The sequence below is a fragment of the Coturnix japonica genome, chromosome 7, assembly GCF_001577835.2.
Source record: "Coturnix japonica isolate 7356 chromosome 7, Coturnix japonica 2.1, whole genome shotgun sequence".
NCBI classification, from domain to species: Eukaryota; Metazoa; Chordata; class Aves; order Galliformes; family Phasianidae; genus Coturnix; species Coturnix japonica.
In genome coordinates this window covers 17,953,765-17,980,562 of record NC_029522.1, presented here as the reverse complement: position 1 = coordinate 17,980,562, position 26,798 = coordinate 17,953,765, and the positions used below count along the sequence as shown (strand labels likewise).

General features: G+C 41.7%; 1 protein-coding gene across 3 annotated transcripts in view; it reads left to right on the top strand.

Annotated features, from left to right (window-relative positions):
• DPP10 (dipeptidyl peptidase like 10) overlaps positions 1–26,798 on the top strand; it is a 285,484-nt gene that overhangs the window by 132,318 nt on the left and 126,368 nt on the right. Inside the window, exon 1 of one of the 3 annotated variants that reach the window (XM_015868601.2) lies at positions 8,154–8,542. The exons of 1 other annotated variant lie outside the window; for it this stretch is intronic. In XM_015868601.2, the coding sequence (XP_015724087.1) occupies positions 8,468–8,542 (75 nt within the window). In that variant the 5' untranslated portion in view covers positions 8,154–8,467. Of the gene's footprint in view, positions 1–8,153; positions 8,543–24,868; positions 24,891–26,798 lie in introns of those variants that run through there. One more of the 3 variants, XM_015868602.2, reaches the window with a different exon arrangement.

Below are 26,798 nucleotides of genomic sequence, written 5' to 3'. Positions count from 1 at the left end.
CCCCCCCCCCCCCCCCCTCCCCCCCGCATCCCCCCACGATTACATTATAAAAGTAGTCATGTTTGGTAGCAGTAAGGCAGCTAGTTTGGGGGGGCAGGTAATGCCCTCAGATATTTAGAGAGCTCTCACCTCTGTTTTAAAATCACGTTTAGTTGTATTGGGTCAAGCTACTTTGGACAGGCATGCAGGTTGGTCTCAGCTTCATGCATATGTGCAGCAGTGCTATGGCCTGCATTACCTGTGTGCAAGCAGGGCATTAAGGATCCTACTGTTTGCATCTGATTTTAGAAAATACCTCTATGAAAAGAGTTATGCAGAAGGCTGTCATCTTCATCAGTTTAGTCTGAAAAAGATGTGAATGCACTAAATTAAATGTAACTATATTCTTTTGCGTTCTTCTTTCCTTTTCTGGGTTACTTTCTTACAAGCAGACAATTCTATTCCCACACTGCTATAATTTAGACTTGTGTCACTGTTGTAATGACTTAAGAAAGCTATAAAGACCCAGTTTGCAGAGTTTTAAAGTATGTGCTTAAAGTATATTGCTGTTGAACAAAGCACTTAAGCATGTGCTTAATTTCAGGTATCTGGTAAAGTATCATTGGATTGATTTATGTTGCAGTCTAAGGAAGGGTGAACTTAATTCAGGACCATATTCACCTGCTGTGCAGAGCAGAGTGTAGGAGGGAATGGGGTGATGGGAATCATGGAAGCTGAAGGCCTGAAGGTACTCCCTGAAATCCTCTGGTCCTGTGACAGTACCTGGTCAGCTGAGCGCTGGTTGGAAAGAATGCTGTACTGAGGTGAGGTTTGCCTCTTCTCCCAGGTAACTAGCAATAGGACAAGAGGTAATGGCTTTAAGTTGTGCCAGGGAAGCTTGAGATTGGATATAAGGAAAAATTTATTCTCAGGAAGAGTGGTGAGGCACTGAAACTGGCTACTCAGGGAGGTGGTGGGGTCATCCTCCATGGCGGTATTCAAGGGAAGGGAGGATGTGGCACTGAGTGACATGGTTTAGTGGTTTGTTGGTGATAGGTTGATGGCTGGACAAGATCTTCTTAGTGGTCTTCCCAACCTTAATGATTCTATCATTCTGTGAAATTCCGTATCAATGAGGACATGCTCCCGTGCCCCATCTGCTGTTCTTGGATTTGAAATGATTGTTGTTTCTCACAAGAGACTTTAGAAATAGTTTCCTTGACATATTTTAGTCTTCAGACATGTTTGTTGCTTCCCTTCCTGCGTTTGTAGGGCGGTGATCAAAATGAACCACAGACACATAAGTCTCCTGCTGAGAAAAGCAACTAATTTTTTTGCTGGCATTTGTATGACTCCACTCTTCCTTCATCCCAGGACTAAATGTGCTTTTTTGGGAACAGCATTACTGTGCTGAGTCACATTGAGATTGCAGCTCACTGCAGTGTGGAGCACAGAGAGATCTTGCTGTGCTGCTTTTGCCCTGCAGCTCTGCCCTCATTGCCTTTGTGCAGCTGATTGCAGCTCAGTATAGGCAGCGCTTGGCACACCTGATTGAATTTCACATTATGATTTGGGATCACTTCTCCCATTCATTTTGCCTGTTTTGAATTCTGATGCTGTTCTTGACACTACTTGTAACTCAGTTTTCTCTATTTTCCCAACTCTGAGTTTTTTAGCTGTAAATGTCTGTAAAAATGCTCTCTAATGACTGAAGTAACATAATGGTTTTGCACACAAATCCCAGAAAAGCCCTAATTGAAACGACTTCCCCTTTTGGCAATTAAATATTAAGAGGTAATGCTTTGTGCAGGTTAACAACCTGCTATGCAATGTTATTTTCATCTCAATCTCATTTTCTTATCAGAAGACCATGAGAAAATGTTTGTGAAGTTCTACAGGGATTTCTCCTGCTTGTCCATGGTTAGCTAGTTAAAGAAGGAAGCTATATTAACTGGGTATCTAGATAAATTAATGCTGGTTTTCTTATCACTTTATCTTCTGTAAACTTAAGTTGCTTTTGTTCTCAGTAAAAATATATATATCTAGGCTTAGCTGCTTGTGTACACGTTAGCCTCTTCCTCTTTATTGAGCAAGCTCTGTTCCTTCCACTCTTCCCTCATTAGCCCATCCCTGTGATGTTCTCAGCTCCCTCAAATGGTTCAGAGCTGACTGCTGTGTCTGAGTGGGATGGGTGTGTTGATTTGAATGAACTTTATGTAATTATTTGTTTGCCTGGATTATTTGTCTTCATGTTCTAGCCTTCATAATAGTTAGGATGGTTAGCACACTATCTGGTCTCAATTTTTTTTGTGTGACAAATGTATTAGAAACATCAGCCTTATATCTTTATCTTTCACTTTTTGATGTCCACATTTTCTTCTGTGCTTTTTTCCCTAATCTTGCTTTTTTTCTGACCATCTTACCAAAATAAGGAGGTTGTAGTGAGGTGAGGATCAACCTTTTCTCCCAGGTAACAGTGGATGTGGTGGACTGATGGTTGGACTCAATGATCTTATAGGTCTTTTCCAATCTTAATGATTCTATGATAGCATTAGACTGTTAACAAACTTTGTATTTCCCTGGTGCTTTCACCTTCTGAAAACATAAAATATGATCTCCGATGAATTCAGAAAGTTGGTGCAATCATCTTTGTTCACCTGTATTGCTGTTGTATCAGATATTTGTGTCATAAAATTCCTTCTTGCCCCTGACTTTTCTTAGGATGTTATGCCCTCAAGTGCAAAAATGGAAATCTTGGGATATATGTAAAGACTGGGCTTTGTTCTTGGTGCTCAAGGTTAAATAGGAGAAGAACAACTCCAGTAGTATAGTACCCCTAGCTGTGGTCCCTTTTATCTATACTCAGAGTCATTCAGGATGACAGTAATTCCTTCTGACTTGCTGAACTGCAGACCTCAGGACCAGGATATGTTCCTGACAAAGATACGAGGCCTCCTCTTTTATCTCTTCCTGCTCTTGAACAGTTTATTATGCTTCTATAGCAAAATCCCAATTTTGAAGTGCATCCCATTAATTCTGTAGTGCTGTTTATATTGTTGACCGTGCCCAAAAACTTCAGCTTCTTGCAGCATTAATTTATTTTCATGGCATTTACACATCACTACCTCAGAGTCTTAAGTGGGGAGCTCTGCCTAGCTGCTTATTTTCTCTCCTATAATTCTGTTTCAATTTGCCAACCAAACAGCCCAACTGAGAGTTTCATACTTTCATCATATCAACTTTTTTGCTCATCTGTGTGACTCTGTTTTTTCAGCTGTATCAGCTTAGCTTATGAGAGTGATGTGAAGGATAGCACTCATCCTTAATAGCATTTTTTTTCTCAGAGTGACTGGTTTCTTCAGTGTTAGAAGCATCAGCAATTCTTTGTCTGCCTCTCCTGCCCAATAGCCTGTTGAAATCCTCAGGAAGGTTTCTGAATGCAGCTCCCAGGTGAGTAATGATGCTAAGGTTGGATTTTAGGTGGTTATTTAGAATCAAAGTACTGTTGTGCCAATATGTGGTCCTCTGCAACTCTCCTGAGAGGACAGTATTATCACGATTGGGAAGTCTGAGGTTTGTGTCCAGTTCTCAAGGACAAAAATAGCCCAGAAATTTCTGTAACATTTCTTACTTCATCCCCTTTAATTCTCTGATGATGTTATCTTCCCAAGGTCTGCATTTTTCATACAAAGTCTACTTCTAATTGGAGCTTCTTGATAATTATATTGAAAGCTCTTTTCTGCCTCAAATCACACTCTGTGACTTCTGTAAGCACCCTCAAGGATCTCTGCTATCTTCTTGATTGAGAAGACATGCAGTAATGACTGCCAGGTCGACAACGCTGTGAAGAAATTAGTGTTATCCCAATGAAGGGATCTGGTCATCGGGATCAGAGCTCAGACTGAAGTGAGAATTCAGCCATTTGCAGTCCGAATGGCAGTGCTGAACTGGGGCAGTGTTTTTATTTGCAGACACTTGGTTGCAAAAGCAGGGAAAGAAACCATGGGAAATTATGCTCGGATAAGCCCTCTGGTATGTGCAGCTTATCTGAGCTCTCCATCAGTGTTTGACTTCTCAGTGATTCTCTTGCCTTTTGTCCCCAAACATGGTCTGTTTCCTGTTGTCAGGAGATGCCAATATGTTTTTTTCCTGAGCCAGTTCTCCATTATGAGGCTGTCTTCATCATACTGCTATGATTCAATCAAATTATTGTATACTCTTAATATGGGATTGATACCTATTATTCTTATGACTGTATTTAATGTTAGTAAGAGTATGCTTATTTTACTTAGGGTGATTGCCAAAGCACAGGAGGCATCCTACTGTATTCTGTGAAGGAATCAGGATTTTAAAGGGAAGGCTCTTTCTGAATCCCATATACTTACATGCTGTTTTTTAATGTATTCCTCACAGTCCTGACTGGAGAAGACTTTCTTCTTTACCTGAAGATTTTTGTTTTTATTATATAGCTGCTTTTCTTTGCCTTGAGCTGTAGCTGTGTTTTCCTGGTTGGATGAGCAACTTTCTGCATGAGTAATTTGCATATCAGTTTGTAAAACATTTTGGGGGGGGGAATGGTATTATTCAAATCTTGGATGATGTATGTGCATGTTATTATACAAATGTTTCATAGCTTTCATTATATAATGTGTGTTGTGGATGAATAGGTTCTTATCATATAGTTCTGTGACAGCTCCGTTTCATCTTTTAATAACATTATGGAAAAAAGCTCAGTAGTGTAATTGTATACAAAATCTTTTCTCCTTCCCTTTGATGTGGGAATAATAATAATAATCCTCCAGGATTATAAAACCTACTCCATTCTGTGCCCGTTAATCAAAACTAAGGGTACTGAACAGAGAGCAGGCCCCAGAGATCTCCACTTAGAATCATAGAATCAGCAAGGTTGGAAAAGACCGCCAAAGATCATCCAGTCCAAACACCCACCTACCACCTATTTGTATTTGGTTTCCCACTAAACCAAATCCTTCATTACAACATCTAAATATTTATTGAACACCTCTAGGGATGGTGGCTCCACCACCTCCCTGGGCAGCCACTTCTTTTTGGCAGTGCTTTAGTGCGGTGGCCAGACACAGCTGTTATTTTCAGAAAGGAACTTTTTATAATTCTCATCATAAACTGTGCTCGTCTTGCTTTTAAAGTAGAAAATTGCTTTGTGATCATTGTTAGCAACATGAATATAATGGAGCCAAGTTAACCAGAAAGGCAGCAAATCAAAGCCTTTCCTCTGAGTGTATGAAATGGATGAAATCCCTCCCAGTAGCAGTGAGGATGTGCTGCAGAGCCCCAGCGGGCTTTTGGCTACGGCTTCCAATGAGGTGTGAGAGGAAGGTCCTGCAAGACCTCTGCAGCTCTGGTAACGTGGTGATGTGGAGTATCAGGCTGTGATAACAGATGTGTGCGTTTGCACACCCTTATTTCTTGTGTATTTCTGAATGCAGAAAGTGACTGGAATTTTTCCCTCTTACAGAAATCCAGCAGCAGAGTTCAACTGCTCTGTCATTTAAAACCATCCCTTAGAGCACTCTGTGCCACCCACACCCACATCATGTCTCTTTGTCATATTTATGCACGTTAGTGGTAATTCTCTGGACAAGTATTTGTGAGCCTACACATCCACTTAGAACACTGTTGAAGGTCAATCAGCTTCAGTTCTACTTCTTTTGAGTTCTAGTTACATTGGTTCATCCTTGGAGGCGTTCAAAAAGCTTTTAGATGTGGTTCTTAGGGATGTGGCTTATTGGGCAGTACTGATGGAAGGCGGATGGGTGGACTAAATGATCTTTGAGGTCTTTTCTACCTTAATAATTCCATAACTGTGTTTTTTTAAAATTCCCCGTGATGACTCCAAGGATTCTTTTTAGCCTGGTTGCTAAAACTCTAAAAGGAACCTGAAATCCATAATCAGAGTATATTCTATTAAGTGTGATTGTAGAAAGATGCAGAGAAACTCTCAGGCTGTGACCACACAGATTTCAAAAGCCCTGTGCTGCGTGCACAGAGGCCGCAGGGAGCATGGCTGGAGCCTTTTCTTCTCAGGCTTGGGGAATGCTGAGCAGCACTGCTGGTCTACACCCGAGGTGCTTGGTTGAAGCTGAGAGAGGAGCTTTTGATCTCCGCCAGTGGACTTGGTTGGTGTGGGCACAACTGAAAATCGGTGGGGGAATTTGTTATCCCCAAAGCATCAATGCTATGGTCCCAAGAACCAGCACACAAAAATAATGACAAAAGGGATGAGTAAGTGCTATCAATTGTATTGATAAAAAGTGATATTGATTTTAAGGAGCTTTAGATCAGCCTTGGTGTACATAGAGCCCAGTCTCTTAGCCCCTAGATATTTGTTTCAGTAATTCTGGTTGATTTATGAATGCTTAACAGCCAGCACACATGATCTGTAATGAAAATCCTGCTGCATATTCCAGTCCATTATAGTGATAAAACCTCACAAAGAATGTATTGTGAATTTCCTCTGGATTAATAGAGGAAATTACAAAAACAATGGATCTCATAAAAAACAAGCTGAAAGAAGTTTGAAACATGCTCATTCAAACCCTAAATCATTAGAATGCTCTGGCTCTGATAGGCTCAGTAATTAGTAGAGTTACAACAGACCTGTGCCGTAAGCAGCATGAATCAGAGCATGCCTGTTTCTAAGACTTATTATTTGTATTACTGTAGCACCTAGAGGCCACAGGCAAAATCTGAGTCTCCGCCTGTTATGCACTGCTCAGAAAGAATGAGAGTCCTGCAGCATACAGCCAACATAAATGAAGGATTTTCATCAAAGGCTTCTTGGGAGAAATAACACAGAGCTGTGGGTATCGATGTGAAAAGGTGCTGTCTTGGTTGCCCTTTTTGCTTTTTCTATGCACAGCACAGTTATTATACAAAAAGAAACAGCAGCAGAAGGCAAGAAGGTAAAGGGACAGGGCTCAGAGCAGCAAGGGTAGAGAGGTAAGAAAGGAAATAATGAATGGTGAGAGAAGGAATAGGGATGTGAAATGGAGAGGTGAGAGGGCGTGGATGTCTTCAAGAGAAGCACAGGAACAGCTGATTGCTGAGCAGAGGGAGGAGAGCCATGCAGGCTGGAACTGGGCTGAGCAATGCTTGTCTGCACTGCAGTTGCCTGGAGGTGGGTCCCATGGACTGGGACATGGGTGGCCCTCAGCATCAAGCTGGGAAGGAATTATGAAGCCAGGAAAAACTGTCACTTAACTGAGAGTGTTCTCCTGCCTTAAGAGGCGCTATCTGTGCTTGTATAACACTGACAGATTTTTATCCAGCTGCCAGGGCTGAAGGCCCCAAAACTTTGCCAAAGTGATCCATCCCGTGGCTGTTCTAGACATTCACCTTAGGCTTATTTGGGTGATGCTTCTCTCTGCCTCACAGGGCTGTTCTGGAAGACTGTGCTGGAAGCCCTTCTAAATCTGGATAGATGACATTTACTGCTCTCCTATCCACAGGCTTGTTATCCTATTAAAGGAAGAAATTAGATTTGTTTGACGCGATCTGCACTTGACAAATTAACAGTGGCTATTAGTCGTTATCTGGCTTTCGTTTAAGTGCTTCCAAAGTTCATCTCAGTATTTTATTTATTTATTTATTTATTTATTTATTTATTTTTTCCTTCAAGAACTTTTACTGGGCCATCAAAAGAAATGGTGTCTGTTGCTTGGTGGAGGAGCCAGCCCAGGGCTGGGTTATACGGGCACATAGATAGGTCTGTGATTCCTCAGTCCCATGTCAGCTCCCTGCTCCTACTAGACGCTGAAACCTACTGGCAGTCTTTGTCACTCCTGCTGCCTGTGCTCACCATCCAGCCAGATCTGTTCTTGGGAACTCCATGCAATAATGTTAAAACAGATCAAACACTTTCATTGTAATTTGCAGTCCCTTGAGAGCAGGGCTGGTCAAGACGGTGCTGGTCTGCGTTTCCTCCGTATCGTGTCATCTGTTTCACAGGGCAGTCCTGCCCGCACACCCTTTCTCTAAATCACACGGCGGGGCATTACGGGGAGCGGTTCGGCCCGCCGCCCCCGCACCGGCAGTGCGGAATGGTCTCTCCCAGCCCGCCGGGCACCGCTGTGACACCTGCTGGCTGCTCGGCGGTCCAGCCCCCGGCGGGCGGAGCGAGGCGGGCGGGAGGGCAGAGCGTGCCCGGCGCGGGGCGCTCGGTGGGTGGTAGCTGGTGGTGCTGTAGGGCTGTTCGTGGGCAGCAGGGCAGGAGCGCGGCGCTGGGGCCGGCACGGGGCTGGGATTTCCGTCCGCGCGAGCGGTGGATCCGCGCATCCCTCCCGCCTTCCTCTGATTTTAGCTTCTCCTTTGCCGCTGAGCCACTTCCAGGGGAGGTTGGTGTCATGCGGCTGTAGCCGGGGGAGGGCTGCCCGGGGCCGCAGCGGCAGTGAAAGGCACTCACTGAAAGGCAGTGAGAGCAGCCCAGGCGAGTGGAGCCGAGTTCCTTGCGATGACGGCCATGAAGGAGCAGCCGGCGCACCCGGGCGGCAGGGGGAACCCGGTGCCGCCGCCGCAGCCCGACCAGGTGGGAGCCGCTGTACCGAGGGACCGGGGAGGGGGCGGCCGCCGTCCCGGTGAAGTTGTGCGGAGATGAGCGCAAAGCATGGGGGGTGCGAGCAACCTCGGGTCGGTTCGTCCAGGGGATGCGGGATAATCCCCTCCGCCGTCCTGGTGGAGGGTGACTCACGGGTATCCAACCGTGCGGGGCCCCCAGCGAGGAGGTGAAAGCAGCAGCGGGGGCTGAGCTGTGCTGTGTCGTCCTGCGGGAGTTGGCGCTTCGCTTTCCCCTTCGTTGCAACGGCAGGGAGCCCTGAGGGGCAAGCGGGGTACGGGGCGCGGGGGCTCCTGTGTCAGCCTTGCAGGAGAGGGGTGGTCCGCTCTGCATCTCTGCCCGGGGCGGGGAGCGGCCCCGTTCGGCTGGCGGTGTGGGGTTTCCCGGAGGTTTCGCCCGCACTTCGGCGCGGGGAGCGGTACCGCCCGGCGTCTCAGCGTCGGGCTGTGTCGGAATGGCCGCGTTTCGGCCAGGGTAGAGAATAGGGGAAAAGCTGAACTCGGCTTCAAGCACCGCAAAATCGAAGTATCCTCTCTCGGACCGCAGGAGCAGTTGCTCCATCCCAGCCGCTTCCCGTGCGGACCCGGGGCCGCGGCCGCTGCTGCAGAGGCGGTGCCGGCGTTGCCCCGCGGCAGTCGCGGGGATTCACGGGGCTCATATATTTCGGGAACTCTGTTTTGTTTTAGAAGGCTTGTAGGTAGAATAAAAAGTGCTTGAGTGTAACCAGTCTTCATATTCGATTCAGAGACGCTGAATTGCCAGAATAGCTTTTTGTTGTTAGAGGTGGGTATCTTTTTCAGAGCAGCCTTCACTGAGGATCAGTGGTTTGACTGCTCTTTCAGGTGGTAATGAGGAACAGGAGTAAGTTCTCGATTGAAATCACTGCAGATGTGAAGACTGTATCCTAAATATAGAAACGTAATTACTGGAGCACTGTGGAGCTTTCAGCCTCTCTCAGCAGTGGGTGCAGGGACTGCTGTGCTGTAGGGAGCCTGGGGACCAGGTCCTGTGCAGTTATTTGCACTGCAGTTCTCTATACCAAGGTTGGTTTTCTTGGTAAAAGTTGACATTGAATTAATGTTGATCACCTGTTGCCATAGATGCTAGGGCAGTAGATAATGACACTGCTTACAAAACTTGGGTTTCAATGGATGGCAATCTTTCTTTAGGTTTAAATGATTGCAGGGATGTGGGCCAAAGTCCTTCCAGGAGCACTGTGCAGATTGAGGATCTCCTCAAACACACTGTTCTTGTGCAGCCAAGACCCAGGCAGCCATATCTGAGCTCCCTCCAGGGCCAAGATGTGGGCAGCACTATGCCAAATCTTTGTTGGAAACACTTAGCACAGCAGGTTTGGGCAGTTGCCTTAGCAGGGGGATATTATGAGTTACAAGCTTTGTTGGCTTTCTGTGATTGTTGTTACAGAATGTGAGCCCTGGGTGGAAGAGAAGCTTGTACTCACCCTGTTTGTTCACATGTCATAGCACTGTTACTAGCAGGTCTGTCAGGAATATGTACCCTTCTTAGGGCCTTCAGGAAATCCGTCTCTCTCAGGGCCCTCAACGTTTCGTTTTGTTTGGTGAGGTTGTATAAGATTGTGTTGGTACAGAAGTGACAGCAGTAGCATATGTCTTTATTTTTAATGGTAAGCTTTTAATGGTCATCTGCACCAAGGGAACTTCTTGAGACTGCAGGAGCGGCAGAGCTCTTTTGGTAGAGAAGTGGTTGGACCTGTGGAAAGCCTATGAAGGAGCAAGGAATTACATTGAGATTTTCTAAACATAAATCTCTTCTGATTTCCAAGCCCAGTTTACAAATACTCCTGAGAACAGTCTTTCTGAAGCTGATGCATTTGTGGTTAATTTATAGGCTTGGGACCTGAGCTGCAATTTGAAATTACAGCAGGCTAATGCTGTGACTTTTCCACTTAAATAAAAGCTTGGATCGACTGACTGAAGCATCCAAAGCCATTAGCTTATCAATAAATTGGATACAAATTCGCATCCAACGCTTCCTTTGATGGTAGTTTTAAAGCAGCCCTCCCCTGGGCCAAGGCATCTAATAACAACTTCCATTAACAGTACTATCGATGTTTCAGCAGTTTGATAGATCTACCAGATTTATTTGTAACTTCTTGCTAAATAATAACTCCTATTTATTGCTAAAATTACATTTTTATATTCTGATGATGTAGAAGGGAAGACAGCGGTAGATCACTTGTATTTCTCCTCATTTCTGGAAAGCTCGATAGAAGGACTAGACTTGTGCCAGAAGTAAACGTGGCTTCTTCTGTACATCAGTACAAAAAGTAGTGTTTTCCATTTTGTAGTTTTCAGGAATTGTCCCAGGGTCATAGACAGTGATGTTTAGTGATCAACTGTAGAATTCACAACCATTCAGTAGTCAGTGGACACAACATATTTGAAAAATATAACATACCTGTATGGTTTGTTGGTTGATGAGTGTTGTCTTTGCAGATGACAAACTGGGATAATTCCTCTAGGTATTACTTCTGTGCGGCTTCAGTCTGTTTACAAGAAAACAGATGATCTACACCACCTGGTGCTGCTGGCTGTTCTTTGTGTGCATAGAAGACAGACCTTTGAAATTTATGACCCTCTCTTACTCTCCTAACTTAAGGACTTTTAAAAAATGGTTTTAAAATACCATAAATAAATAAATAAATGATTAAATCCCCCAAACATACAGGCTGTTTCTTTACTCTTTGTCATTTAGAAGCTACTGCATTCTTGTTCTTTGAAACAGGTGAGCAGAAATGAAGTCAGGCTGTACTGCATTGCATTAAATAGGGGAATTCTTTGGTAAAGCATTTCAATTATGTGTTTGGTATATGTGCATGAATGACTACTTCAACAGAAGCATGAATCTTGATTAATAAGGTGAGTTTTCTCTGTGTCAGGACCAGTTTCTGTGGTCACCGTGCAAAGGTCATATTCTGAAAGCGTGTCTGAACAAAAGAGAACAATCTGTGCTTTATTTCTTCCTTCACCACATCACTTCTTTTCCCCCAAATTAGACTCTGATCTCACAGTGGGAAAAGTGCTGATGGATAGTTGTGTCTCTTTGGAGCAGTGCTCATCTTAATGGGGTTTTATCAAGGTGAAGGGTTTTCCCCCTGCCCCACTCAGGTCATTTTGAGCTCGGTGGGTCAAGGAAAAGCTGGAACTCTTAATCATATGCTTGCAACAGTTCCAGTAACATGAAAGATTCAGTTGGGCAGTCATCTCTTTGTCCTCTGCTCTTGATTGTGTTTCGAGTTGGCTTCAAGCTGAGGTAAGAATCTTTGTTCTAGTACATAACTCAGAGTGACTTCACATTTTTCCTTCTTACCTACCTAGCAGAATTTTGTACTTGTTATATTGTGGCAGTGTGTCAAATGTAGTGCTGTGCAAGGTTCAACTTAATGTCAGAAGCATCAGGTAGAAAAAGCCAAGAAAGTGGAGAAATCAGGTTGTATTGTTATGACCAGAATGTTTCATAAGGAGTTAAGATCTAAATCTTACTTTTAACATTTACATTCTGTTTCTTACACTATTAACAGGACATACTGTTTCTGTGCTGGATACAGAAGCATTTTAGAAAGAAGTGTTACAGATTTGTAACACCTGTTGGGTATATGACCAGGAGCACAAGAAGTTGATGTGAAAATGTGTTAGTAGCAGTGGTTTGGAATGTTGTTCGGGATTCATGTTCTAGGGGAGGGCAGGGAATACAAGCTTTCAATAACACACGTGGCCTTGATTTGCTTTCTCTTTTCCATGTGGCTGTTGAGGTGTAGTTCTGTCATGTGCCTGATTGATGTGATCAGAACTAGAAAAAAACTGAATCTCATCTTAAACCTTCATCGTGTTTCTCATCTTCTAAGCTGATCTCTATGGAGGAGGGCTGAGTGGGATCTCAATTCTAGTGAAGTGCTTCTCATGTTAATTGAAAAACATCACTTCATGGGATATCTTATAGATAGTCCATTTGCGGTATAGGAACTTGTGTAGCTTGAGTGAGCAGTTGAGAGGATATGTTTTAGGAGGCAGCATAGCACATAAATGAGTTTCTGTAAACATCTCAAATTCAGAAGCTTCTCTTCAGAAACTTTCCAAATGCAAAGAGCTTTTCAAATTGTGTCCAGCACTTGATTCCATCCTGGGAACTGGGAGCACCACTGTGAAGAGGTCTTCTTTGAGGGACCCAGAACACGGTGGTGTGTGAGCTCCTACTTCTTGCACTCTCCCTTCATGGTTCCGCACCTTTATGCAGGTTTTCCCTTTCTTGCTTTCAAAACAGCACACAGGAGCCTGTGTAGTGCAGCACAGCACCTGTTTTTTCAGCATTTGGAGCTCTCTGCTTTGCAGGTGTTTTAGAAAGATTACTGCAGTAATGCAAAACCTGGGAAACAGGGCAGTCTTTCTGGCTGTTCAGTGTGGAAGTGAATTGCAGGCACGTTGTACACTACATAGCAGTCTCACACGTTTGAGTATGCATACCGTACATACTGCATTATTTTCAAACCTATTTCCTGTGTTTCTTTCCAGTTTCTTCCATGTTAAGGTATTGCTTCAGGCAGGCAATTTTGATAATCAGCAAGGTAGAGGAACTCTTTAAGCACACTGAGATGTTGTTTGATATTATTGTAGCATTTGAAAGCCATCACCTTAGCATCTTTCAGTAACTTGAAGGCATTTGGAGATTACACACGTACGTTACTGACTCACAAACATGAACATGGGCTTTCTTTCCATAGTGGTAATAAGGATAAATGTAACTCGTGATCCCTAGAGGATCAGTGACTGCAGTTTGTTGATGTTGTGTTCGTAACTGTTGGAAGACCTGTGTCATGTTTCAAGTCCACACATTAGCCACAAAATTTCAGCAGTCTCAAACTCTGTACCTTTCTGCTGTAATCATATGCTTCTTTTATGCTTCGCTCAGCTGCTTCAAATAACATTCATGAATATGTGGTAGTAAAATGAGCCATGCTGATGATGATAAATTGCTGTATTTATCTATTAGGAAGGACGCTGGATGACCTACAGATCTGAGACTGAAGCTGAAAGACTTTTCCTAATAGTTCTTAACACTGCTAGCAACAGTCACATAATTTACTGTATGTTACATTTGTGGAGAACCTGTAAATAGTTTTGAATGATTCTCAACAAATATAAAAGCCCTCTGATGTTTGGAGGGTGTAGTCTTAAGCAAATCCATTAGGAAGTATTAAACAATGTTATGATTTAAAAAGAACAAAGATTCTTTAAAGGCTTATGGGGGTTACATTCACTCCTGGGGCAATATTTACAATTGGCATTCATGGGGGTGGGGGGAAAGCATTTTGTAGCTTTCTATAAAAGAAACTGGGCAAATATTAGTTTTCTTTTTGGAAATGCAGGGAGAATTTCACATGCTAGTGGGAAAGTCTTTAAACTGGTTTGAAATGCTGAGTGGGTGAGACACTAAATCAAACACTGCCGATGCAACTGATCGTTTGTGTTTGTTCTTTCTGTTTCTGCCTGCATAGGGGCTGCTGCCCTTTCCTAACCCACGGCTTCAGAGACTGCTTTAAATCAAAGCATTTAATATATATTATTGGAGTCTTTCAGAGGAAGAACTTGAGCTTAAGTACTTTTAATTAGGAGTAATGATGTGCTGCAGTTTTGAATTTTATGGTAGAGCTGTTTAAATTGGGTTGTCTACTGGAAGTTCTAAAATCCTTCTGAAAAGGTCCGAATGAGCTTGTTCTTGTTCTATGATTGCAGTGGGTAATTAGATGCCATCAAGCATAAATATAAACTTAAATCTTCTCAAGGTAATCAGCCCTCAAAGTCAGAAAGCTTTTAAATGACTGGGTAGCTGCTGTGCAAGGAAATGAGTTACAAAAAGTTCCTTTTCATTCTTAATTAAAAAGTTCATTGTATCATGGTATGTAGAATAGGTGTTACTTTTCACTTGAGATAGTTGATATTCTTGTATACTTTACATTTATGTACAAGAATATTGCCCTGAAGTCATTGGGACTACTTATGTGACTGATTATGGGACTAATTATATAATTTGCACCTCAATTGTTTTCATTATAGCCTGGAAAAGAAGTTCTTTAGGGTGCAGTAAGATGGGTCAAGCTTCAGTACTCAATCTGTAGGTAAGGCAGTTAACCATATTTTGTCACTGGCATCTTCTGAAGTTTTTGGCAGCAAACATTCAGTGTAGTGACACATTTTTGCACTTAACAGAACTACAATGTCAGTATTATAAGCCAGGTTCCTGAAGTCAACTGTCAGTGTATGCAAGTGGTTTGCTCACCCAGTAAAAAAAGGCCGAGTTTCTACGTATAGATTTATAGTAGTATATCCACTTCCTTGTGTTTCATGAAGGGTTTCTACAAGCAGTTCTGTACTGAAGAGAGGATTTACATTTTTTTTTTTTTGTCCTATTGCTAAAGGCAGGAAAGAAACTTGATGCTATAGTTGGGAGTAGCAGTGTTGAGACTCTGCGTTTCTGATTTCATTGTGGTGTGAGTGGTGATGACTGAAGGAAGGGTGAAAGCTGAGCTGGGTGGTTCATGAGGACTACATGAAGTCTCTCTTTTTTTTTTTTTTTTTTTTTCCCCAGTACCTATTTGGATTGAATCTTTGAATCTTTAGCTATTTTCTTTGACCCCTTTATATTGGACACATTTCTGCTTCAATGAAATGCTCTGTTCTGCAAGAGCAGCTCTCAAAGCTGTCTCACTGCTCTTTCCTTTCAGGTTTGTTATGACTCCTTGTGATTCTCTCCTGTATCACACCTTTTTCCACCACCTCGCCTTTAATTTCCTGCACTCATTTTGCCTAATGCTTTTATTCCAACAGCCCCTCTACCCTTCTTCACCAGTGCTACATTTTCTTTGACAGCTAAGCAATGTCTTCCTTGTCTTTGTCATCTTGTTCTCCTTACTCTTATTTCCCTATTGTGAAACATTTGGAAAACATTGTCTCATGTGCTTACGTGTAATGCTAGCTTTTGTTGACAGTGTAAGAGGAGTCTTGCAGCAGAGGACAATAGCATATGTAAAGATTGCATGTGCTTTGATATTTCCATAGCAATCCAGTGATTTTTTTTTTTAATGTATTGAGAATATATATACACCATATAGATGTCTGGGGTCCTTTTTGATGGATCTATGAATTATTAGTGGTTGATTCTTGATATAAATGAACTCCAATGGATAAAAGTAAGAACAGAAAACACCTTGAACAGTCATCTCTCTCTTATTTGTTTCCATTCCCGCTCCCACTCTTCTGCTGCTTAACAGTGATATAAAGTGCCTCCTTCCATTTTCACATACTATTGTACATCTTTGTCATAATAGTGAAGGAATAATAGGTTATCTTATATATGAATTCAAGAGATCTTCTCCTGAAGAGCTGCTGTTTGAAATATGAAGTTCTACTCTTAGGAGAGTTTCCATGCAGTACTTGCAAAAACTTGATGCGTATTTACTCTCAGGTCTGAAAACTGCAGCTGTGACTATTTACAAAATGATTTTGAAGCCTGAATTTCTGCTGTGTGGTGTCAGTATTCATCCACAACCTACATTTAGCTCTGTATGTAGGGCGCCTCATCTGACTGTTACTACTATGCAAACTTCTTTTTCCTCTCTATTTTATTTTTTTTCTCACTGACCACTAGAAATCTTTAGTCACACTAGGTCTCACTTGCTATCTGTGTGTTGAGGAAATTCTGTGGGGTTTTATTCCTGCTTTTTTGTTGTACTGGCACTGTTGTGGACTAAGAAACAGAGACTGTCATTTAAAAGCTAGTCTTTTTATCCTGGATATAACTTGATCTGAACTGTGGGCTTAGCACAGAGGTTGGTTCTGTTGTTGGATTTGACAGAGCGGGGATGAGGAGCAGGGATCAGAAAGGTCTGGCTGGGGTGGGGAGTGGGCAGCAGCCCATGAAGAGGAGTCAGACGGCTTTGCAATGCTCTCCATAGCTCTGGGTTCCTGCTTGAGCTTAATCTCCTATGCATTTGGGGGTCCTCCAATACTACTATCTTTCTCCAGCGACATTAGCTGTATTTTTACTGAATGCCTCTGGTGTCTAGAGAGCCATATATGTATTGTACGTGTGTAGATTGTAGTGAGATTTATCAGTGCTGCTATGGAAAATTATCTGGTCCCAAGTTCTTCTTGTTATCCTGCTGGGGGGAAAAAACCCACCACACTGCTACCACCACCCAAAACGACAGAAAATTATTCACAGAAGATCATTCAGTATACAAATGTAAATCTCTTAGAAAAAACACACCAGGAATTCTGTGTGTTTGAGATGATTATCTGTCTGAAGAGTTCTAAGTTGTTCTGAGTCTGCTTTCTGGGGTGCTTTTGTAAGGGCTGCTGCACTGATGATTGCCAGGGTTTATGCTCTCCTGATGGTTTTTCTCAGTCCTTATGGAGATATCTGTGTATATTTTGAAGTGCACCAGCTGAGGTGGTGTTTCTCCTTCAGTTTCACAGAAAAACCCATCAGTGCTGTTTGTCCTGAAACAAATCATACTTGTTTTCGTTCTTCCACCGACATGTAAGATTTTTGTGTATTTTGTACAAACACTGCCTTGTTAATTTCTTCCCATAGTATGTCTTGTGTTTTCATTTACACATCAGCATATATAGTGCAGTGTAACGGCTTGCTCCTCTATGTTTCTTCCACAGCAGATTTCTTTTACCACATCCAGAGAGGTTCTCTACATTTCCTAATCATTTCTGCAATATCAGAGTCACCAGATGTTGCTCCCAAACATCTGTGCACGGAATAAGGGATGTAGTGTTTCAGGCTAGAAATATGAACACTTGATGAGGAGAAACTTGTAAAGAGTGTAAATCCTTACCATTTCATGGGCATTGGAGGGATTTGCAAGCCCAATTAAATAAACTAGTGAGCACTGTGAAATATCTTGAGGGAATCATTCACTTCTGTAGAAAACACGTAGAAGCTGTTTCTTAACCAGCAAAGGTTTCACGCTTTTGTTCCACTGGGAAGGGCAGTTCCAGCCGAAATTGAGGCATTCTCCACATGGGAAAAGATTCTGCCATTTGAATGATTCTGTTCTGCCTTTGAGAAAGGTTACACTGCAGAAAGGGGAGCTAGTGGTGGTGATCTCTTCATAACCTGAAGGTATTTTCCACATTTAATCTCATGCAACCCTTTCCTGATGAACTAGCAACGTCACAAAATGTTTTCTGTTTTGTTATTGTTTGCAGTACTTTATAGCTATTCTTATCCTTGTCAGTCATCTTGCTTACCAAAATATTTCTTGCCCATTAGCATCAGAACTCTTTGTGTGTTTAGGGCTTGTTTAAGGAAGTACTTAGGGGAAATGCATCTATTTTCTGATCATGTTCCAGTCCTCTTTTGAGACTCAGAAGTGTCTGCACTTCACCTTGAAGTGTTTGAAAACAACTCCCTGTTATCAAGATTTAATAGCACCGGGGGAAAATCAGAAGTTAGTTGGCTTTTAAGATACCTGCCCAAAGGCACTGCATTCTGGATGCAGCATTCTCTGATGTGAAAGTGTGAAATTTAAGACTCTCCAAAACTTCACCTTCAGTATAAAACTTCTGAGCAAAAGCAGCATTTGGTGGTTGCCCAGAGGTTAATGAGAGTAAGGGTGACTTATTTTCATCAATAAAAGCACGTTCCATTATGGATCTCTGTAACGAGGCTTTTGGTACTGGGGCACGCACCTCAGAGTCCATCAAGGTTGCTGCCATATCCTGCCATATCCCATCATTTTTAGAGAGCAATGGAAGACTTTCCTCAAGGCTGCGGGACCTTTCATTATTTCTTTTTGGAGCAGCCACTTTTTTTATTTCTGAGGGCTCCATTCTTTACATAGGTGATGTGGTGACATCTAAGACTTTATTTCTACGTTTGGGTACTTCAGCAGTTCCAATTTAGTTTGGAAGCAGCAGATGGTTGCGCAGCATTTCTGAAGGTTTTGTTTACATTGTGACATGTCTTCAGTCTTCATCCAAGACTGGATTGCTATTCTAAAATCAGGGGAAATATAACCAGACAGGATAAGGATCAGGCAGATGAACAATAAGACTGTTATCTCCATTTCCCATTTCTCTATTTCAGTTATTCTGAAATGGAAATGAATTGCTGTGGTGTGATAAACCTACCAGTCATTTACATTGGTTGTCTCAGAAATGGGGACAACATCTTTGTATACAGAGTGAGAGGATAGAGGAAAAGTATTTCATTCAGTTGAGGTCAATAGGTGGAAGAAAAAAAGAAAGCAGCAGCATTGCCTAAATAGAATATTGGCTAACAGTCCCATCAAACTGGAAAAAGAGATAGTGCGCTTCTGCTGCTGGGAAGAAGTATTTTCAGGGTAGTTGAAAGCCTTTAACTAGAACAGTAGGATCATTTTCATGCTGACCTTTCTTGCTTAGGAACTCATGGTGAATATTAAAAATTTTATGTGAATGGGTTGAAATGAATATCTTTAGCATACCACAAAGTAGTGACTTTATCTACTTTAATACTTTATCTGTGTGATAATCAGTAGTGTATACTGACTTGGAGATCCTATCCTTTATTCCCTGTTGGCATCTTGAACCTCGGTGTAAGTTTGTGTCTTTTTGGGCTATGCCATGTGTTGAACTCCTTGTATTCCTGCTTTCCTGTAGTGCACAGAAATCTCGGGTGGAGTGGAGGGTCCTTATCTTGAGCCACTGAAGCCAGAGACTGCAAAAAGAATCTGAAAGCAGGCATTGAAAGGCAAACAGGCTGTCACTTCCACAACTTTAACACTGGCTTTCTCTCATCCTTTTTGTATGTGCATGTCCCTCTACAACCCATTCAAGAACTCTCAGTGTGGTTTCTGGAAAAACAGGATGGTTTATTCTGCGTGTTATTATTTTTCCACTGACCAAAACTAGCCTTTTCTTGTCTGGATTTAGGATATTTAAGATATATTACAGCTAGTGTATGTTTTTCCCCTCCTCATCCTTTTTATTTCATTCAGAATGCAGTCTTTTCCCTGGAGAGATGTGCTGGTGCTTGCAGTTCAGTTTGGACATTTAGAGGCAGTGAATCATTTGCAGTACCAAACTGTGCTGTAATTGGATGTAATGATACCTGCTTCCCCAGAAGGTTTGCATTTTGGGTAGTTAACATTTGTGAAGCAGTTTGAAATGCTACAATGAAAGGTGCTTTGAAAGTGCAAAATGTTATTATTATTCCCCAAAATACAGGGCTTCCCACCAGAAGTGCTCATAAACATGCAGCTCTTACTGTTGAGATTTACTTATGTCTTCATCTTGGGATATATGCTGTGTAAATTCAGCTGCAGATTTTATTGATATTTTTCTTAGAAATTAATGGATCTACAAGTGGCCCTGCTGCTTGGAGAATAGCTGTATTCTTAATCATTGTGCTACTGCTTTGTACAAACCAGCATTGCCAAAGTGTTTCCTTTTGTATTTGATTCTGAATGGATAAAGCTGGATGTGCTCCATACTAATACGTACTCTAAGCAAGACAGCCTAGAACAAATAACCCTTTCCTCTAAGCAATAACCCTTCTCACAACCAATCTTGAGAGTAGGAACAAAACAGTGAGTAAAAAGCTTTAATCCAGTCATCAAATATCTGAACGTTAATCTAGAGCTCCAAATTTCATTTTCCTTTCCTGAAAACTTGCATAACTGTTATTCACATGTAATGTGCCTCCTCCTACTGTGTTGCTGGCCAGTGTTCTGGGCACTGCCTGGTATGCAACTAAGGTGGTTCACCACAATCGTGGTATCACTTGCTGCAGGATCACCTGGTAGTTTTGGTGTCTGGTACTGCACATGGTCAGTGATGCAGGCACGTTGCTGGCACTGTGTTTCTGGGTGTGAATGCATCGATTTAGGCGCTGTTTGGAGCCGCAGATACTGAAGTGTGGTTTCATAGCTCAGCCATTGGAAGAGCTGAGAAGAAAGTCACAGTCTGATTTTTGCAGACTCACTTCTCTGGAGTGTAATGTGACTGATCAATATTCAGAAATGCCAAATGCTCACAATGTCCTGGTGTGGCTGGTCTCCTGAAAGCCCCTCTGGAGGCAGGAGCAATTATGGACCAGTAGACAGCAGCCAATTTTCATGCCACTGTGACAAAACCTTTTCAAATAACTTTTTGAAACATGTATGTTCTGTAGTTCTGGTGCTATTTATCAGATAAACAGTAAGTTGTTTAAATTAATCTTCATTTAGAAACTAAATTCAAGCAAAATGCTGCTTCTTGGACTGTATTGTTATTAATCCTGTGAGTCTGCCAACATGTGGACATCAGTGGGGATGTTGTTTTGCTTTGATTGGGCTCTTATGAATAGAAAACAGCACACGCTGCCCATCTGCTTCATTAAACTGTAAAATTGATTCTATTTTTTAGCATATTTTAATGCACAGACATTAAGATATGCTTTAATCTACCATCTAGAGCACAGTCTCGTATTGCAGATTTTGTTCTTTAGGGTTTATTTTAATTTCTTTTTAATTTTGAAGTCTTATAACCTTATTTTAAAGCTTAGATGAAGTTCTTAAATCAGTGGGGAAGATGAGATAAGTTTTAGGTATTTCTGTGGAACAATTCAGGTCAGACTGTTAATTATGAAGGGAAGCCTAGTAAATTAAATGTCTGTAATGATGCTGAAATGAGTTTGGATCTCAGCATGGCCAAGTGATTTCAGATCCCAGTATATGTGGATTAAATCTGAAGTACAGTATTTCTCTTTTTGTTGGCGGCTATTAAAATTACATTATCAGAATCAATTTCTATAAATTTCTTAAGCATAAAACAAAACTGGATTTTCTTCTGATTTTTCTTTGCTTCTCCTCTTGAAATGGAGAGCAAACATAAGAAACCTCATTTCAAAGAGGAACTATGCAAGACAGATCTGGCTGGCAGGGAAAGGGGCTGTTTGGCAGTACCGTTGAACCATTACGGTAAGAAGTGACTGCAGTCTGAATAGCATGGAGCTACTTCATGCCTTATTTATATTCAAACAGGGCCAGCATAATTGTGGCAACTTTGGGGAATTATGACATTATTTCATATCTAGCTCAGGCTGCCATTTCCCAAGAGTGAAAATGGCATTGTATCAGTGTGTCCAGGTGTCAGAGCAGGTAAACCTTACACAATGGTGATTGACTAAGATTAATGGTTTGTAATTGCGGGCAAGAAAAGGAAGACCCTCTGTAATGTGTGTTTTAACAAACAACCTGCAGGCTGTTGAGAAAACTGTATGTGTGGATTAGCATAGGGATTCACTTTTCTTTGTACTGAGAGCCTTTGGTGGTGTTGAGTACATGCCACTGTGCTTGACCTTTGTTTGCTGACCTTGTTCATGGACTTTGCTGTAGTGAGGATAGAAGATGTAGCGCATTAATATCATTGAGGCTTGTTCCAATCTCTGAATCTGCTTGGTGATCCACAGTTAAACTGTGTAGTGCAAGTTATGTTTTTCACCATGGAGGTGATGGAGGAATAATTTGTTCCTTAATGTATTGCCTGAGATGGTAACTGTCTTGTTTTCTGCTTTAACTGTTGCATGAAAAGAATGGAAGTCATCATCAGATCACTTCTTCAGTTTTTAGAAGGGAGTGACAAAAGAGTTATAGTTCTCCTTGAAACATCAGCTGCAGAACTGTGTATGTATTTTTCTCAGTGTTTTCATTGGCACATAGAAGCAAGTTGTTCTTGGTTATGTGCATGTTTTTTGGTGAGGTTCAAAGCCAGGTTCACCTTCAGGTGGCTGGCATCAGTAAAACTGGTCAAAAGAAAGTTCTGATGAAAGATATTTGCAGAACATACAAACTAGGATAATTTGGGGAACAGAACAGGCTGGCATTGCTGAGCCATCTGAGGCCCCAGACCCTCTCTCCATCCCACATTCAGACTGACCAGTGTGGGTCTGCTGAGGTGGGGGCACAGATGATGGCAGCACTTCTGCTGCTGTGAGAGCCTCAGGGAACCAGTTTCTCCTGCACTGTATTTAATTTGTTCTTAAAACTAGGGTCTGCCATGGGTTTTTTATCTATAAACCTGCATCATAATGGTATGGGAAGAACTGCATGGAGTGAAGCTTGTCTGCCAGCCTGGTGTGTGCCCTGTGCACCAGGGTTTGCTCTCTGTAGGCCTGTAGATCTTCAGATTAATAATACTGCTAATTTACGTATTTCTGGGGCATATTTAACCTAAAGCGGGAACGTGGAGCTCAGTGACAGGATTTCCTAGTGGTAGAGGGCATTTAAGTTATACTGAAGATGCTCAGAAGCATATTTGATATATTTTTGTCATTTCTGTCCTGAAAGTTTTCTCCTACAGGAATGTGCAGACATAGCTTTGTGCACATGGTAGGTTTTTGATCAGCCCTTGTGGGGCACTCATGGTTTTCTGAGAGATATTTACATTCCTTGAAAACAGCAAGGACTGCCCTGAGGAATCTTTGTGAACTCTGCTGTTATCTGCAGGTGCTTTTCCCCTAAAGGTTTGTGAGTTGTACCTCTGCAGTACTTCTTTCATCTGTTTGTGCAGAAGCAGTTTCTAAAGGGAACAAATGATATGTGTGGTCGTTCCTGTGTTCATCTTTTATGCATTTAATTCCTGATGCTGAGGCTTTGTTTGTCAGAGTGGGACTAGAATTGATGAGGCTATTCAAGGCCAGTGTTGCATACAGCAGTGGTGGGGAGTGTATAAAGTGCAACCATGGTTCCTTATTGACAAAGCCCAACTGAATAATGAATGAAATAAAAGATATTGTTATTGTCAGAGGACTTTGCATGAGTTATCTAGTGCAGCTATTCTTTGGGTGGTAACACAAGAGAGCTTAAGCTGCAGGTTGATGGAAGGCACTGATGCCAATATCTGGTGTGTCCAGGGACTCAGGAAACCCTGGATTGGCACACACTGCTGCCAGGCACCGTCAGTCCCTGCTGCAAAGCTGCCTGCACTGCAGGTATCTCATTTAAGTCTTAAATCCATTTCCTGGAGGAGTTCCTCAGCACAGCCAGATTGAGCATGTAAGGATTGCCCATGGTGCTGGGGCAGATTTATTTGTTAAGGCTAATTAACATGATGAACGTTCTGCATGAGAATAAATGGCACTCAAACATACTGGACCTCTGAGAATTTGCAGCACATCTCTGGAGAAGCTAGGTAAGAAGCAGTGGTACAGCCATTGCTTTTGCATTTATTTCAAGGCTCTTTTTGTTTCTGAGTTATCCCGCTTACTTTGCCATTGCTGTTATATTTACATTGTATACAGTGGTTGAATGAATATAATCTTTGTAACAGGTAAGAGGCATACAGGAAGTGCATCTGAATTAAAATCTTTTTAGTTTGTTTGTCTTTGGAAGATGCGGGGAGAGACTTAAGAACAGCTTTGAGGTGTGGTGTGTTTTGCTTTCATTTTACTGACGAATGGCGTTTTCTTCAGCCAGCAAACTGGGAGGGAGTTGCAAACAGTGACCTCATTTATTGTACCAGATCTCACTCTTGTTGATGGTTTCATCAGCCAGCGGGAAGGCATTTACTGTTCCACTGCTGCCAGCAAAAGCTCACGCTTGTTTTTATCTCAGCAAGCTCTGAATATGCTGAATGCTATATCAACTTTAATGGCATTACACTCAACTTCCAGGGTACCAGGCTTTGTTGTTGAAATGGCAGCAGGAGGAGAACGTGGCATTGCAGGCAGGTTAGTTCAGTGATGTATTTTATTATAGTTTTGTGCAGTGTGCACTGTGGGGCTGTGTACTAATTTGAACCTCATGAGCTGGAACCCTTTTGCAAAATTAATGCAGCATACTGGTTAGTTGAACACAGTATTTTTTCCTTCCTTAGCAGATAGAAGAAAACAATCCATAGAAATACAATATTTATTCACAAAATGTTGTGCAAAATTGTCAGTAAATGCAACAGTAGTGAAATGATATTTGGAAAAGAAAAAAAACAACAAAAAGTCCCTGGTTTCTTACAAGGAGTGTGAATTCTGAGCTGTGTCCTGAAGGATCACTTACACCAGATTAGTTTTCATTTTGTAAAATCATGCTCATTGGATTTCTGGTCATTAAGAAAAAAAGCAAAGTGCTTTAGTAGTTGTTAGCACTGGGTGCCCTGTGCTCCTGCACACAGCTGTAACTTGTTTGCAGGGAGCTGCTCCACAGCTGCACCTTGTTAATGTGAGTTACATATGTGTAAAAGGGAGTGGTGTGCACACTCTGCTGGCCAGCTACCACCAGTAAGGAAGACTTAGTGAGCGCTCTGTCTCCAGTGATGTGAGTACCTGTCCATTACATTGATGAATATTACCTTGCCTCTGAGTACTATTCTGGGATCAGTGAACCTTTTGCAGAAGTGCTGGAGATTTTGTGTAACAGTTGGTAAACACAGGCTTGTTGAGTGCAGATTGACAGGCTTCTTTTGTATGCATCCTGGTGGTGGTTTTGATGTGTACCTTATAGGACTATCTTGAAGAATGTGTTAGTGGTGTAAGTGTTGTTATCAATAACACTCAATATTGTTTGAATTAAGTTGAGGAACGCAGATCAGTAATAAGAAATAATGATTATCAATAACTAGATAAGGAAGTTTTTGGATTTTCCCCTTTTTAAGATATATAGAACATTTACTGTGCCATTTTGTGCTAAGTAACACAGGCTTTATTAGCACAGATGTATTAACTTCATGATTAGTGCTGTTTTGTTGCTGCTCTTCCTTTTGACTGTGTTTTGTCTTAATATATTTTAAAAATAAATCTTGACTTCTAGTGCTTCTTGTTGGGAAGCTGCAGTTGTTCATAAAACTGATAATTTTGGCTTATTGTTCAGCCAAATTTTTGTTTATTTTATATTTTGATGGTTGCATTTGATCGACTTGGTGATTTTGAAGATCTTTTCTAAATTCAGTGACTCTGATTCAGGATTGAACAGGTGTTTTCTGTAACGAGCCCAGAGCAAACACTGAGGCACAGAGTAAAGAAAGTCAAAGTCTTCATCAGGAGCTGGAAAAAACACATGTGTTCTGTGTTAATTTAAAGACTGAGAATGGCACATAAAGCATTTTTCAGTAGCTAATACGTTATCAAAGCATTAGGGAAGGGAGGGGGAGAATATTCACTGCAGAAATTATAGCAAATAATGTAGCTGATGGGAAGAATTCAGGAGATTTCTCTGTTACTTGGCTAAATTATGTCTGTGGCAAAATTGTAAGTTTCCTGTGCTCAGTACGTGCGTATATATATATGTGGGTATGTATGTGTATATATAGCCTATAGTGTGTGTGTGTGTATTTCTGGTCGATAGAGCTGTATTGGAATTGGCTGAGGTTGGTTGTGTGCATTTGCTTCTGCTGTAAATTGAAGAACATAAAAGGCAAAAATAAATTCTTTACTGCTGACATCTTAGTTCTGGCTTACAGGGTCCTTAGCAGAGGGTTGGTAGTTCATGCAGGTATGAAGGTGTTTGTAATGATTCATAAACTCTGTGTGGTCATTAGGTAGGAAAGGTAAATCTTGAATGGGAAACAAATGTATATTTAAGAATTCAGGCAATTGTGGCGTGTTCATAGGAAAAATGACAAGGCAGGTTTGTCTGCAAATATTTGATGGATGAGGACAGGAGCAGTTTACTGCAGAAGCGTATTAAGATACAGGAAAATGGAGGAAGTCAATTGAACGATAGGGAAAAAGCAAGGATGATTAGAGTAAGAAAATGTGTAAGGAGTGCAGGTGAGATGTCTTTCTGCATGATGCCTGCAGGGATGGCTTGTTTTCAAAAGAGAGGCTGTATTTAGTCCAAATAATAGCCCCAGGAACAGTTAGAGGTGATTACTAAGGGCTTTTTCTAAAATACTGTATGCCAGATAAAGTTATATGTAAAATTAATGAAAAGTGGTGAACATAAATGTTGCAAGTAATTGTTCAGCCTTGTGAAACATGTGTGCAAAGCATTACTCAATAGGCATTTACTGAGAGGCTTTGCAGCTGCTTTCAGACCTCAATCAAGAGTCGGAATGCAGAAAGATTCAGATGGAGCACAGAAGCTTCACTGAAATTTACACAGAAAAAGCCCTATATTTTCAAGAGAGAATGTTAATACTAGGTAATGCTTGGTTTGTTATTATGGTGGGTACCTAGTAATCCATGTTCACCACGCTATAACAGTTACTTGTTCAAATAAGGGTGC